At 37.0% G+C, this 16,491-nt stretch overlaps 1 protein-coding gene across 1 annotated transcript in view; it reads left to right on the forward strand.

Annotated features, from left to right (window-relative positions):
* Nucleotides 1-16,491, forward strand: part of LOC127838508 (uncharacterized) — a 115,316-nt gene that overhangs the window by 53,376 nt on the left and 45,449 nt on the right. The window contains exons 7-10 of the mRNA XM_052366295.1: nucleotides 9,194-9,316; nucleotides 11,303-11,415; nucleotides 13,174-13,288; nucleotides 13,826-13,921. Of these exons, the coding sequence (XP_052222255.1) occupies nucleotides 9,194-9,316; nucleotides 11,303-11,415; nucleotides 13,174-13,288; nucleotides 13,826-13,921 (447 nt within the window). The remainder of the gene's footprint in view (nucleotides 1-9,193; nucleotides 9,317-11,302; nucleotides 11,416-13,173; nucleotides 13,289-13,825; nucleotides 13,922-16,491) is intronic.

Here is a 16,491-nt window from a genome sequence, read left to right on the forward strand (position 1 = left end):
ACACTTTACCAATCAGATACTTATTTTGAGGTGTTTGTTGTCCCTCTGAAAGTTAAATTTAATTAAAGTCATTTCTTACTAGATTCAAGTTTTAAAGGCTTTAGTTCCGACCCTAAGATACTGATGAGCAGCAGACAGCATAAAACCTGAACAGACTGTGAGTTACTCGCAGGCTGTTCTGGTTTTAAGCTGGTTGCAAATAGCCACTTTCACTTTGCTTCTGTGTGGGAAAGGGTCAAAGTAATGTGACAACTGATTCTCTCTAACTATCCAACAACTCAACAATAGTCTGCTTGTTGCTCTGTGACAGAGAAACAAACAGCAAATCAATTAACATATAATTGACTATAAATATCAAACACATTAAAATAATAATGACTTAAAGCTAGTCATATGCTGCTTTAAAACTGAATTGATGTATCATGCTTTGTTCCTTTCTTGTTCCTTTCTTGTTTATTCATGGATATAATGAAAGATCAATGTGTACCAGTTTTTGTCCTGTATATAGATTATTACTAATCGGGTTCCAATACCCTTAATTCTACTCTCAATCCTCGCATATCTTTTACTGGTACATTATGTATAATGTCACAATTAATTGACCTTTTTTACCTGGTGTGGGGATTTTTTATGACCATGTTCTAGAAATTGTTGTAAGAAATTAAAAAGGGTTAGTAATAATTCAAGCCAGAAATCAATCTACTCATTTATCAATTTAATCATTCTGAAAAAAGGGAAAATTAAACATTATTTAAAAACCTGTGTTATTAAATTGATGCTTAGTTTTCAATAGTGCCCTATTACTGAATCAAGTAAATTCGATAATATAAGCTAGCAGAAATAACCGTTTAAACTGCATGTCGGTAATAAAGAAAAACTACATGCATTTGTAAATAAACAAACATATAATGTCATTTTGGTGATCGCTATTTATTAGAGCATGTATTTGGCAAATAAAAGTCATGCTATTTGTAGAAAGAGTTACTGTATCATAAAGGATATTTCACAATTATAGCAATAACAAAATAGTGGACAATTGATTTTTTACCGTTTTGATACTACCCCAGTTAAGTAGTCAGTTCCATTTATAGCTGCATTTGCTAATAAACCACAAAGACATTACTTAGTAGTACTTAACAAAGCATTTGGTATAGGGGAAATTGTGTTATTTTTAACAGGGGGCGTTGTGGTTTTACATGTATTTGGGCTTTTGTCATTGATTAACAGGGGGAAACTTTTTGTGTTGACTTTCCCTCTATTTGTAAGGGTTAACGATGAGCAAGGTTTGGTTTGGTTGAGGGGGGGGGTATTTAATTGTTGCATGTCCTCTATTATTGGTTAAACTACCTCAGAAATAACTCGTATGAGTATCCACTTAATTGATGACAGTGTTTTTTATGCCCCCGGATCGATAGATCGGGGGTATATTGTTTTTGGCCTGTCTGTCTTTCTGTCTGTCTGTCATTCTGTCCCAAAACTTTACTGTACAGTAAAGTTTTGCAATAACTTTTGAAATATTGAACATACCCTAGCAATTTGATATTTGGCATGCATGTGTATCTCATGGAGCTGCACATTTTGAGTGGTGAAAGGTCAAGGTCAAAGGTCAAAAACATTGTCCCAAAACTTTACTGTACAGTAAAGTTGTAAAGTTTTGCAATAACTTTTTTAATATTGAACATAGCAACTTCATATTTGGCATACATGTGTATCTCATGGAGCTGCACATTTTGAGTGGTGAAAGGTCAAGGTCAAGGTCATCCTTCAAAGTCAAAGGTCCAAAAAAAGCGGCGCATTAGGGGGCATTGTGTTTCTAAAAAACACATCTCTTGTTTTTCAACATTTTGGGAATGGGGCCAGGTTGGATTGGGAAAATTCACAGTGTTTTCACTAAAATTGGGAAAATTGTTGTGTTGTTGTTTTGCTAAAAAATGCTTTCAAATTGAGAATATAAGTGTTTTCAGTATTATATTCACTAAGGTTGAACTTATATGCATGGGAGATAAACACAATATTGAGATCTACAAAACATTGGAAAAAATATATACTTTTTATGCCCCCAAAAGGAGGGCATAAAGTGATCGCACTGTTTGTCCGTCTGTCCGTCCGTCCGTCTGTCTGTCTGTCTGTCCGTCTGTCTGTGCGTCACTCTTTGCGTTTGGGTTTCGAATTAAAATGCTCATAACTAATATATGTTGCTTCAGATGTAACCTTCATATTTGGTATGCATGTGTATATGTGTATATGGACAAAGCCTTTACATACGCACACAAATTTTGACCCCTGTGACCTTGACCTTTACCTTAGGGTCTGCGTTTTGGTTTTGAAATCTGCGTTTAGGTTTGGAAAAATGCTCATAACTTCTATCAAAGCGTTTTTCGGGGGCATGTGTCATCCTATGTAGACAGCTCTTGTTTCCATTGGGAATGGGGTTGATTACCGGACCCGATTTTGAATGAAAAAAAACACTGGATAACGGTCGCTTGTTCATACAAAATTAAAAAAAATACACAAAAACAGAGTGTAAAATAGAAAGGATAAGAGCAGAATCTGTTTCTGCTGATCAGCTGATCTCCTCCATGTCAATATCAAATTTGTTTAACAAAAATTTATTTGCTTAAATTGCTGGATCTATATACAAAATGAAGAGTTAATTTGAACCGTGTACATGTAATTGGGTCGGGCATTTTTCTGCCCTGAGGTGAATCTTAAAGTTTCTATTACGCTCAAAATCAACAAAAATTTCGTTAAGTGTTTCGTAATATAAAGTTAACACCTAAACAATCAGTGTTCCTTATAGCAATAGCCACAATTTTAACGCTAGATTTGGTATGATTATATGGATTTTTGTAGATACAAAATGCTGGTTTTTATCTATTTGTGACCACAATAAATTCCATGTTAATTTCCTGCGAATATATCTATTCATACAACACAAGAACACTAAAATGGTACCATGTTAAAACCATAATAAAAACAAGCATTTTGTATCCACACACATCTATTTTACCAGACCACATCTGGCGTTGAAATTTGCGTTGATTTTGAGTAGTAATGTTACTTTAAATCTAGTACTTTCAGACATTATTTGTATCATTTTAAGTTAACATTCTAAATGTCTTTTTGGCTTAATTTATATTTGAGCAAGACAAACACTTGGAGAATATGCTAGATTTGGCTATCTTGAGCAGATCTTGAATCGTCAAACAAATATACTTGTTTGACCCTGTGCTATAGAATTGTTCATGTTTATTTAGTCATGCAAAGTAAGTAGATTACATATTTGTATTTTTGTTAAAGATCAATGGAATTCTTTTTATTTTATCTGCTTTTGGCATATTCAGGGATTCCTTTTGTGTGTTCTACTGTTGCTTAAATTTATATCAAGGGCTTTGTTTACTATAGAAGACATGGACCTTGACAAAGAGAATTTTTTTAATCTTTCCTTAAAGAGAGGAGCATGTAGTCGCCACTTTGTCTGTCCAGAGGAAAGCCAATTGTTTTGTTTATTTTTTTATTTTTTTTTCAATAGTATTTCGAGGGCTTTGTTTCTTCTATGAGAATGGCTGTTTTTCACATTTTGGGAAAATTTGCGACTCAAATTTTCACAATTTCAAGAAGTTCGCGACTCAAATGTTCACAATTTAAGAAAGTTTGCGACTCATTTTTAGCCGGATTTTTTTCGAAAAAATCTCGGCTTATAGATTGATGTTGTCGGGCGGGCGGGCGGGCGGGGTGGCGGCGTGCTCGAAAATGTTAAAGTTCTTATTTCATGGTATAACTTTGGTATGCTTGGACCTAGAGTCTTCAAACTTGACATGAAGGTTGGCCAGGATTAACAGATGACCACTGGTCATTTCAAGGTCATTCATTTGAAGGTCAAGGTCACTGTGACCTTCAATATAAAAAATGTTAAAGTTGTTATAACTTTGGTATGCTTGGACCTAGAGTCTTGAAACTTGACATGAAGGTTGGCCATAACTAGTTAGTAACCACTGGTCATTTCAAGGTCATTCATTTGAAGGTCAAGGTCACTGTGACCTTGAATGTAAAAATGTTAAAGTTCTTATTTCATGGTATAACTTTGGTATGCTTGGACCTAGAGTCTTCAAACTTGACATGAAGGTTGGCCAGGATTAACAGATGACCACTGGTCATTTCAAGGTCATTCATTTGAAGGTGAAGGTCACTGTGACCTTCAATATAAAAATGTTAAAGTTGTTATAACTTTGGTATGCTTGGACCTAGGGTCTTGAAACTTGACATGAAGGTTGGCCAGAACTAGTAAGTAACCACTGGACATTTCAAGGTCATTCATTTGAAGGTCAAGGTCACTGTGACCTTGAATGTAAAAATGTTAAAGTTGTTATAACTTTGGTATGCTTGGACCTAGAGTCTTGAAACTTGACATGAAGGTTGGCCAGAACTAGTAAGTAACCACTGGACATTTTAAGGTCATTCATTTGAATGTCAAGGTCACTGTGACCTTGAATGTAAAAATGTTAAAGTTCTTATTTCATGTTATAACTTTGGTATGCTTGTACCTAGAGTCTTCAAACTTGAAATAAAGATTGGCCAGTACTAGAAGATGACCACTGGTCATTTCAATGTCATTCATTTGAAGGTCAAGGTCACTGTGACCTTAAATGTTAAAATGTTAAAATTGTTATAACTTTGGTATGCTTGGACATAGAGTCTTCAAACTTGACATGAAGGTTTGCAAGCACACTTAGATGACCACTGGTCATTTCAAGGTCATTCATTCTAAGGTCAAGGTCACTGTGACCTTGAATGTAAAAATGTTAAAGTTCTTATAACTTTGGTAGGTAAAAATGTTAAAGTTCTTATTCCATGTTATAACTTTGGTATGCTTGTACCTAGAGTCTTCAAACTTGACATAAAGGTTGGCCAGTACTAGAAGATCACCACTGCTCATTTCAATGTCATTCATTTGAAGGTCAAGGTCACTGTGACCTTCAATGTTAAAATGTTAAAATTGTTATAACTTTGGTATGCTTGGACCTAGAATCTCAAACTTGACGTAAAGGTTTACATTTGATAATGAAATTGATGGAAACTTCAAACAATATGTTACTAATTTGCTAATAAAAAAATTGAGATCAAACTTTCCTAATTGTCAATTCAAGTTCATATTTGTGACCTTAAATGTTATTGTTGTTCATGTATATGCATGCATTCAAAACATAACACAAGGTTTGCTCATGCCTTGAAAAGTACTTACATTTCATTTTGACCTTTGAACAATATTTCAGTAATTTAAGTATTGCATTGACAAAAACACGAAAGGTACTTTCCTGTCATTTAAATCAAAAATCCGGCTTCAATGCGGTCATCTCCGACCGCGGAACTCTTGTTCAAAATTTTCAATAGTTCGCAACTCATGTTTTCACAAAACGGGGAGGTCAAGGCTGCTTCACAAATACAGGAAAAAAAGCCCTGATTTCAGTTAGTGGGTTTAAACTAATTTCCTCAATAATTGTTTCTGTTATACTCAATGACTGCTGTCTTTCTGTCACCCCTTTTTTTCAGCGCAAGACCTCAGAACAAATAATCAGACTTTATGCACCATCCCTTTAGGGTGTATATGATCATCTCTGTCTGGGCGTTCCTGTCAAATGATTTTTTAAGGAGTTATTACTTTGCAATTATATTTAGCAAAAAGCTACCACGTGACATTGAAATTAGAGGGCACATGGTACACTGCAACGCCGATATATCGCGGTTGTTGGGATCCAAAGATCGCGAGCGCGATATATCCGGCGCGCGATATAATTCGAGAAATGTCTAACTAAATTGTATTGCGGTTAATTTGTCAAATTTCCCCAATGTTTTCATTTTATATACGGCGATGCTACATATTTTTATAGTAATAATTGCAAACCAATTCTACAATAAACATTTTTAATAACTACATACGTATCTGTATTTATCATAAAAACCAAAATGTAAATTATTGTTTTCATTTTCTTGAACGATCGCTCGCGAAACAGTTAAAAAAAAATTCTTGCCTTAAAAAAAAGTCTAAAATATAATTGTGCATAGATTCGAATTTACCCTTATAAATAGTCCTAATGAAGGAACTGAAACAGCGTAACAGTAACGATACAGCGTGTTTGAATGATATTTTATTAAGAGGAAATGTCAATGCCACATAATTCGCGAGATACCGCGGTAGTTTAGTTGAAATTTACAACGAAACTTTTTATGGAAATTAAATTATCTCAATGTTGTACCCGTAACGAAACTTTTATTTACAAATAAATACACCCACGCCAATTTTCGCGCGCTTTTTATTAGAACAAAGAAATTCATGACCAGTACCGAAATTAAACGATTTATATACCAGTAAACTGCCATAATTACCTTTGAAATGACACTTATTGGTTATTTGTTAAGTGTTAAAAACAACCCCAGCCGTGTGTACACAACACTGTCACTTATCGACTGTTTTTCACGCTTCACTGCGTGCCATAGTAAGCCGTGACATATAGGGTGTTAATACTTGCAAGAACCGGTTTTTTTTGCTCAAGTTAGCGAATTCTCAGATTAAAACATGACATTTAGTGATTATGCTTGTCGGATTTTTGGGAGCCATAGCCAAAGCGCGATACATTGGACAGCGCGATATAACGGTCCGCGATACATCGGCGTTGCAGTGTACCTTTTTGCACCAATGGGGCGATTATGCAGCTCCTCTTATGAGTGGACGTGGGCATGATTTTCAGGTTGTACCGCTCCAATAACTTTTCAGGGAGTTATTAATATATCATTTTTTTAATGGATTTAAAATTTCCAAGTGAGAGCTCAGGAACTAATGATACGAATTTGATGAAATTTTATATGCACTTTCCTTTTAGGGTTGACATGCGCATCCTTGTCTTTGATGATTAACCCTTTCCTTAGAAACAAAGTGAAAATGGAGTAACTCGCAGCCTGTCCAGGTTTTTTGCTATTTGCTGCTCATCAGTATATAAGGGTTGAAAAATGAAGCCTTTAAAACTTGAATCTAGTAAGAAAGGTCTTTAATGAAATTCAACTTTCTCTTCAAATGCGTGAAAATACGTATCTAAGTTGTAAAGGGTTAATCCTTCTCCGCTTTTGAAAGAGGGCACGGATGATGCAAAACTTATAACGCTTCATATGCAGCATTCCTATGAGGTGGACATGCGTTAAGGTTGTTCTGCCCCAATAATTGTTCAAGGTGTTATTGCTCTTTGATTGATAATGTAACAGTTTCAAATGAACATATCACCTCCTTGGTGCAAACAGGTACCATGTGACATTGAAATAAGAAGGCATATGGTACTTTTCTGCACCAAGGGGGCGATTATTTATAATGATCGGACTTGAATGAAACTTGATATGCAGTAACCATACAGGGTGTACATGCCCACATTGTCTTGTCATTCTGCATCTTTTCTTTTCTTTTTCAGAGATTTATTTCCGTTTCAGTGATCTATATAGTTTGTTTCTGGCCAAATTTCATTTGAGGTAAACAGGGAATTATGTTAAGTTAATGTTGCATGACACTTATATTATACTGATATTAGAATTTTGGATCATGTTTTTTAGCTCGACTTTTTACCAAACACCTACTTGCAATAGGTATTAAGTTAAAACATGTTTTCAGCGCCCATTGTATTTTCTTATGAATTTTTTTAGTATTTTTCTATCAGTTGTTCTAACGATCAATGATCAAATAGTAGTAGTAATCTATTAATTGGTGCATCGATGCCTTGAGACCTCAGTTTTAGCTGTCTCAGAGCTTTTTTTTATCACTAAATTTTGCAATTTAAGTGCACATACAATTACTAATGCCAGTAATGGACAACTCCTACTTAAACCAGCATCAGGGAAAAAATGGCAGAATAAGTAATTGCAAAGACCAGCAGCAATAAATTCTGCTGCTGAACAAATTAGTGGATGTGAACTTTTATTAAGTATTTCATTGAATGTACATCATGCGAAAGTTTAAAATGAGTGACATGGCATATAATTATCTACATTTCTTCATTGAAACTTTTTGATGAACACATTTTTATGCCCCCTTTTGAAGAAAATGGGGTATATAGTTTTCGCACTGTAAGTCTGTCAGTCTGTCTGTCACACTTTTCGTGTCTGCTCTCTGATTCAAATAGTTTTCATCCGTTCTTTACCAAACTTGGTCAGAAGTAGAATCTAGACAATATCTAGGTCAAGTTCCAATATGGGTTATGCCGAGTCAAAAACTAGGTCATGGGGTCGAAAAAACAAATCGAAGGGAAGTAATAAGCTTTAAATGGACATAATTATCTGACCTGCCAAATTATATATTCTTGTTAAATAAATCAAAGCAGCGTAGTAGGTGGCATTGTGTTTCTGACAAACACATCGTGGTAAAAGGTCAAGGTCATCCTTCAAGGTCCAAGGTCAAAAATACAAATCCAAGGGAAGTAATAAGCTTTAAAGGGAGATAATTATTCAATATTGAACATAGCAAATTGATATTTGGCATGCATGTGTATCTCATGGAGCTGCACATTTTGAGTGGTGAATCTACAGTCACGGTAGTGGCTTTTAATTATTTGCTACTAAAAATAGATAGTGGCTTTTAATTATTTGCTACTAAAAATAGACATTTGTTAGAGACAATTATTTTCAAGGGAAGTAATTTATATAATTATAAATCTCATATTATATATTTCCTTACCAAGAATTTAAATTCTTTTCACAGTTACTGTACAGATTTTTTATTTTGATTATTTATAACTCAAATGATTGATTTGTCAAAGTTTTTTTTTAAATGATATAATTATCATTTCTTTGTACTAATTTGTGAATGGTAGGGTTCATTACATACCTGTGGACTTATATCCATAGATACATGATGAACTCTGGCTATGATCTCTTTGATAATAAACCACAGGCCTTGGTTGTCAGTGATGTCTGACTTGGTCATTTTTGACTGTGTACAGACCCCCCTCCCCCTGGTTGGATTGGACAAAATCCAAGGGAAGTAATAAGCTTTAAAGGGAGATGATTTCTATACCTGCCAAATGATTAATAGAAATTTTATTTCAAAGCGGCGCAGTAGGGGGCATTGTGTTTCTGACGAATATATATCTTGTTTATTGTTCAAATTTACATTTTCATTATACATTTAACTGACAAAATTGTTACTGGTATTTTTCAGGGGCGACCCTTCCAGATGACATCCTTGGAACTTCCACCCAGGACAGTTTCAACTTGAGCCTTAACATCAACACAAACGTCATTGGCCAGAACTTCACACTGCTGTACCAGACAGCCGACAGTGGTGAGTGGCCAAATGTGTGTTTGTGGGGGGGGGGGGGGAGTGGATTTGTAGGGGAGGGGAGGGGGGTATAGTTAAGGTTAGTGGAGTGCACTGGATTAATGTGTTTTTGGAGGGCAGAGAGGCATAGCGAAGTTTAGTCGAGTACGCTGGATTAACGTGTGTGTGGGGTGATTTTTGAGGCGAGGGGTATAGTGAAGTTAAGTCGAGTGCACTGGATTAACGTTAGTGGGTGGGTGGGGGTGATTTTGGAGAGGAGGGGGTTATAGTGAAGTTTAGTCGAGTTCGCTGGATTAACGTGTGTGTGGTTTGGGGGATTTTGGAGGGGAGGGGGGTATTGTGAAGTTTAGTCGAGTGCCCTGGATTAATGTGTTTTCTGGGTGGGGGGAGGATTTTGGAGGGAAAGGGTATAGTTTAGCTTAGTCTAGTGCACTGGATTAATGTGTTTGTGGGGGGGGGATTTGGAAGGGGAGGGGATATAGTTGCAGTTAGTCAAGTGTGCTGGATTAATGTGTGTGTGTGTGCAGGAGGAGGATTTGGGAGGGGAGGGGGTATAGGAGGGGAGGGTATGTGTGCATGGGCTGGTATAGTAAAGTACAGTCAAGTGCACTGGAATGTGTGTTGTTGGGGTTTTTTTGGGGACGGGTGGGGGGAGTAAAGTTTAGTCGAGTGCAATGGAATGTGTGTTTTGGGGGGAGGGAGGGGGAGTAAAGTTTAGTCAAGTGCACTGGAATGGGTGTTTTTGGGGGGGGGTGTAGTATAGTTTAGTTGAGTGCACTGGAATGGGTGTTGGGGGAGGGAGGAATAAAGTTTAGTCTAATGCACTGGAATGTGTGTTTGGGGGGAGGGAGGGGGAGTAAAGTTCAGTTGAGTGCACTAGAATGTGTGTTTGGGGGGAGGGGGAGTAAAGTTTAGTCTAATGCACCGGAATGTGTGTTTGGGGGAGGGAGGGTGGAGTAAAGTTCAGTTGAGTGCACTGGAATGTGTGTTTGGGGGGGTAGTAAAGTTTAGTCAAGTGCACTGGAATGTGTGTTTGGGGGGGGAGGGGTAGTAAAGTTTAGTCAAGTGCACTGGAATGTGTGTTTGGGGGGAGGGGGAGTAAAGTTTAGTCAATTGCACTGGAAAGTGTGTTTGGGGGGGGGGGAGTAAAGTTTAGTCAAGTGCACTGGAATGTGTGTTTGGGGGGAGGGAGGGGGAGTAAAGTTTAGTCAAGTGCACTGGAATGTGTGTTTGGGGGGGAGGGGGAGTAAAGTTTAGTTAAGTGCACTGGAATGTGTGTTTGGGGGGGGGGGGGAGGGGGAGTAAAGTTTAGTCAAGTGTACTGGAATGTGTGTTTGGGGGGAGGGAGGGGGAGTAAAGTTTAGTCAAGTGCACTGGAATGTGTGTTTGGGGGGGGAGGGGGAGTAAAGTTTAGTCAAGTGCACTGGAATGTGTGTTTGGGGGGGGGGGGGAGGGGGAGTAAAGTTTAGTCAAGTGCACTGGAATGTGTTTAGGAGGGGGAATGGGGGGAGTGAAGTTCAGTCGATTGCACTTGAATGTGTGTTTGAGGGGGGATGGGGAGTAAAGTATAGTCAAGTGCACTTGATCAATAAGTGTGTGTGGAGAAGGAGGAAAGTTTTATTTTATGAATCCTCTTTTTAAAGTTCATGGCTCAGTAAGTTCGTGTTTGATATGACAATTAAGTAAATTATTGAAATGGCGCCCCTGGAGCAAAAGCTAGTTTAGCCTCTGGGTGCAAATCCAATTAGGTTCCATGGTCACAGGTGAGGGCACCAGGGCCCTATTTTGTAATTACCTATGGTCATTGTTGAACAAATATATATATTTTCTTACATGACTTCTTTGATATGATCCTCTTTGATGATTTTTATATTCTATCCAACTTGTCTGTAAGGGTAGGAAAATATGTTATGGAAACCTCTATTACTTGAGTTTAGCAACAGAGCACTTACTATGTCATACAGGAGTTTGTTGCACTTCACATTACAGATTGCAGTGGTGCAAAGACTGCCGCCACAGCAGCTGCCATACAGGTCCTTCCTGCAGCCACCCAGTTCCCCATTCAGTGTTACATACAGTTGAGGGCCTCAACTGGGAATCAGGTATTAAACTCAAAAAGTATTTTCCCTGCAAATGATGTTTGACATTGCATATATATATTGAACTATTTTTCAGTCAAACAGTTTGTCTCTTTCCATGAAATGTTGAGCGAACTTCTTCTTTATATCTCAAGCTAACTTGAAACTTGAGATGTTTGATCAGTTTGAAGTATAGACACTAATATGTTTGATCAGTCTGAAGTATAGACAATTGTTTCATCCCAAATGATTCACCCGTTTATGAGTTATGTGCCCTTAAACGTAGCCATTCATTTTTATGGCAGAAGCATAACTGCTAAATTTTGGGATCCAACTTTAACCCCATTTTTGAAATGATTCAATTAAAAGTAGACTGTAATAATTTTAAATGAAGATATTCAGGGCATTAAATTATGATTTATATATTGTTACTATAAAAAGTAACAAATGAGGGCACGAGCAGGCTGTTATTCGTATCTGGCGGGCCAACATAAATTATCGGCTTGCTTAGCCAGGCTAATTTTTTCATATCTGAAAATAATCGGATTGCACGGTGTCAACTGAACAAAATGGCGTCCGCATTCAGTCCTGGCCAACAGTGATCAATAAAATTAAGCCACAACTCAATGAAAGAATTGAACATAATTACATCGACACGTAGCACAAAATTTGGATAATACTAATATCGATTGAAACTGAAACTCATCTGTACATTAAATTGATGTTTCTATTTATGATTTAATAGGATTCGTCAAACAGCAAAAAAGAGTAAAAGTCACACTTACCTCGATTAAACCTAAAATCCGTAGCTTATAATAATGAAATAACAAAGATTTTTAATTACGTTGTCTGTTATTCCATCTGTTTATCTACATTGATTTTAAATCACAATTGTTTTAACCATTGTATTGAATGCTAAACACTGTCACCAAAAACATGATTTATGAAAAATTTATGTGGAAGCGAGTACAATTATTTTATTCTTATTAAAACTCCAAATTATGCATGACAAACACAAAATCAGAAAAACGTTTTGAATTTGTACGATGTTCAGAAAATATTGAACTGTTAAATAAAAACCATCAACATGAAATTGTTGTCTTTAAATCCAGAGGGTCTAGCTAGTTTCGTCACAGAAATAACGTCACATGAGATATTTTATAAATTGCATAATCAATTAAAATAAAACTACGGAAATCTGGTTTGGTATAAAGTTTAGTGAAGTACCAAAATAGTATGATATGTAATATAAACGATAACACACGCAGGCAGAGCTGGGTCGGATGTCGAATATCGGCCCTAGCCGCATAATGGCTCTTTGGCCAAAGGCTCTGGGGCGGTTATGTCCGCAGCGGGCCGGTTATAGACGTCCCGCGCAGCTCTGCCGTATGTTATTGTCTAAATATAAACATTTTAGGGCCGTTTAAGGTATATTGGTTTCACACTGGATACCCCAGTATATTCACTCTGTTCTAAAATAAAAATTGAGATATTCACTCTCAATGCTAATTCATATATTGTGATATTCACACGGGAAGCGGACAACGACAACGAGAGAGGCCTGGTATAGGGGAGATAACGCTGGGTTATGGTTAGGGTTAAGGGTCAGGTTAGGGTTAAGGTTAAGGTTAGGGTTAAGGCTAACCCTAACCCAAACCCGACCCCTAACCCTAACCCTCTAACCCCCCCTATGCGCATTTCAATACCAGGCCTCGCTCGTTGATGTTGTCCGCTTCCCTATTCACACTGGTGCGCTTATCAGAGTTTTGTTGTATTCCTCAGGTGTTCACTGAGCTGCAGTTAAGCGGTGGAGAGGCCCTGCTGGGTGCATTGGACAGCCTGATTGTCTATGATGGGTTGTCAAGGAGGAGCCCTATGCTGGGCACACTGAATTCAGGTCTGTTGAATGACTATTGGGTACATAACCCTTTCCCACTCAGATGTGAAAATGGCCATATGCAAACAGCATGAAACCAGAACAGCCTGCGAGTAACTCGCAGTCTGTTCAGGTTTTATTCTGTTTGCTGCTCATCAGTATTATCTAAGGGTTGGAAATGAAGCCTTTTAAACTTGAATCTAGTAATAAAGGTCTTTAATTTAACTTCATTTTCTAAGGGACAAAATGGGTATCTGGTAAAGGTTTAAGACCTGTTTTATTTGCTTGTTGCATAGCAATTCAGGAGGATTTTGGAGGGACTCTTGAGTCCACATCCTGGGAAGAACTAGTACTGAGTGTCTTTTGAGGAGATTTAGAAAACACTTCTTGAAAGGAGGATCAAACAGGCCCTTCTGATATCCAAGTGGACACAATATATTTATAACACCATTGCAACTTCCATATTATGAGTCAATAAATGCAAGAAAACTGGTAAATTATGTTTATAGTTAGTTGTAACTTCTTAACATGGTTATTTGTAATGTATGTTTATTTCAGCTTTTAAACAGTTTGTGAGTACCTCTGTTGGCATGACGATAGTGGGAGAACTTGGAATGCAGGCACGCTTGGCCAATATCTCCTATAGGGCAGACCGTAAGTACAGGCGTTAGCAGAGGGGACTGTAGGTATAGTTGAGTCCGTCCTGGTGTCTGTGGGTCTGTCAAAATCTGGATTGTGCGCTAACTCATCTTTATCTTTAGCTTAATATGCATTTTATTTCAGTTTTTATTCCCTTGAAGGAGGGCATATAGTGATCGCACTGTCCGACCGTCTGTCTGTCTGTCCGTCACACTTTGCATTTAGGTTTCGAAAAATGCTCATAACTTCTATGTCGCTTCAGATGTAACATTCATATTTGGTTTTTGGTTATTTATTTTGGTATGCATGTGAATATGGACAAGAATTTTCTATACGCAAATTTTGACCCCTTTGACTTTGACCTTGAACTTAGGGTCCGCGTTTAGGTTTCGAAAAATGCGTTTAGGTTTCGAAAAATGCTCATAATTTCTATTAAAGCGTTTATCGGGGGCATATGTCATCCTATGGAGACAGCTCTTGTTTGTCAGACTAAATTGTGATTGGTTATATGGTTACAGAAATAAGTAAACAATTAAAATTTATCCTGCAACAACTCAAAAAGTACGGATTTATTTCATACGCTACGTCTAGCGCGATTTCTGCCTTCGACAACGCATCACAGTGATTCAGTCCAGCGTGTAAACTACTTTCGTCACTGCGATACATCGTGGAACGCAGTGATGTTCCTGTGGAAAATCGCGGTGACAGGCTCGATCAAATATGTTGATAAGAACTCGAGCACGGGCTTTATCGGGCAATAAAGCTCCACCATGATCACGGTGGTCCACCGCGGCCTCAGTATTTTGCGGTGAATTACAGGTTCATGTGAATAAACATGAACATTTATTTTTTAAATATCATGTGTATTTAATTCTTCATATTATAATAATCATTTTTAACCAGGTTTTTAAACAGGTTTTCCGAAGGAAAAAACTGGTTATTAGATTGGCGAATGCGGGCGGGCTGGCTGGCGGGCGGGCTGGCAGGCGGGCGGAACAAGCTTGTCCGGGCCATAACTTTGTCGTTCATTGTGAGATTTTAAAATCATTTGGCACATTTGTTAACCATCATTAGACGGTGTGTCGCGCGAAAAAATTACGTCAATATCTCCAAGGTCAAGGTCACACTTTGAGTTCAAAGGTAAAAAATAGCCATAAATGAGCTTGTCTGGGATATAACTATGTCATTCATTATGAGATTTTAAAATCATTTGGCACATTTGTTCACCATCATGGGACGGTGTGTCGCACAAAAGAATCACGTCAATATCTCCAATGTCAAGGTCGCCACGACTAAAAATATATTTATTTTAAAACAAACTTACAAAGGGGGTTAATTTTGTTTGTTCATTTCAAAAGTTCAGTTTGAGTTGTCTCCCTTTATCATATTTTTTTTCACAATGAAAACCTGGTTTTGTGACAATTTTGTCCCTTGTTTACCACTCTTTTATATTATATTTACCCTGTTAAATTTGCTGTTTCTATTGTGACATTTTTGGCTTAGAATACAGTCAATTTACCATTACCGGACCATTACCCATAGCGGATCACTTGTTCAAGACTGCGTATCGCGATAAATAGTTAACATTTTTAGGTGATATTCTGCCTAAGGCACCTCAAGGACTGTTCTTTAAAACGCATTGTTTGAGTCGTAATCGGAGCTACTCTTTATCAAACATTTCGGTATGTTTTGCTGACATGTATATACGACTTTGTTGAATTCCGTCTCGTTTCCAAATTGAGGTTGAACATTTTTCACGGCCACATGCTATAACTCTGTTGGAAAGTAGGAAGTTTACACATTAATTTAAAGGCCATTTAGTAGTCTCTCTGCCTGCAAAAGTCCATTTCAGTTTTGATTCTTGTTTAAGATTTTGCAACACCTTAAATGAAATAAAGCATTAGGGCAATAACGAATCAAGCGTGATAATATGCATATTGATAATATATTATATTAAAATATATGCAAATCTTGTTGATTCTTACAATAAATGATCTCAATCTTAATGTTATATTTATGCCCCATGTTCAATATCGATGATTAGATATGATTCAAACAATTTACATGGTTTATAAGATGCCCATATCTTGTCGATCTTTTTAGGATTTTCAACAGATAATTCACACAAGAACACCATGCGTAAAGTGTGGATACAAGATCACATATAAAAAACAATTAATAACAAAAAAAACAATGAATATAATTTATAACTGGCAATGTAACTTGGTCATTTTAAACAACACATTACATGTTTCGACAGTTCAAATAGCGTGTTAGATGCCCCCTGAGTGATTTCAGTCACGTGATCCGTAATGGCTACAACTGATCTGTTAATGCATGAATTCTGCAGCGAAAAAAAGGTATTACAAATACATTGTGCCAGCGTTTAAAAATAAGACTATGTGCTGAATCAGTAAGCAAAGGTAATATTCAATCAAACTAGTGTAAAAGAAGTCTCAAAACATTTATTGCTTTTCACCAGAACAACTTACTTACCCTACTGATCCGGTAATGGTAACTTGACTGTACATGTGTAAATTCGATCATCGGTAGTAAGTATTCAATTCAGTAATATTTTAATATCA

Source organism: Dreissena polymorpha, chromosome 7 (genome assembly GCF_020536995.1).
Source record: "Dreissena polymorpha isolate Duluth1 chromosome 7, UMN_Dpol_1.0, whole genome shotgun sequence".
Lineage (NCBI taxonomy): Eukaryota > Metazoa > Mollusca > Bivalvia > Myida > Dreissenidae > Dreissena > Dreissena polymorpha.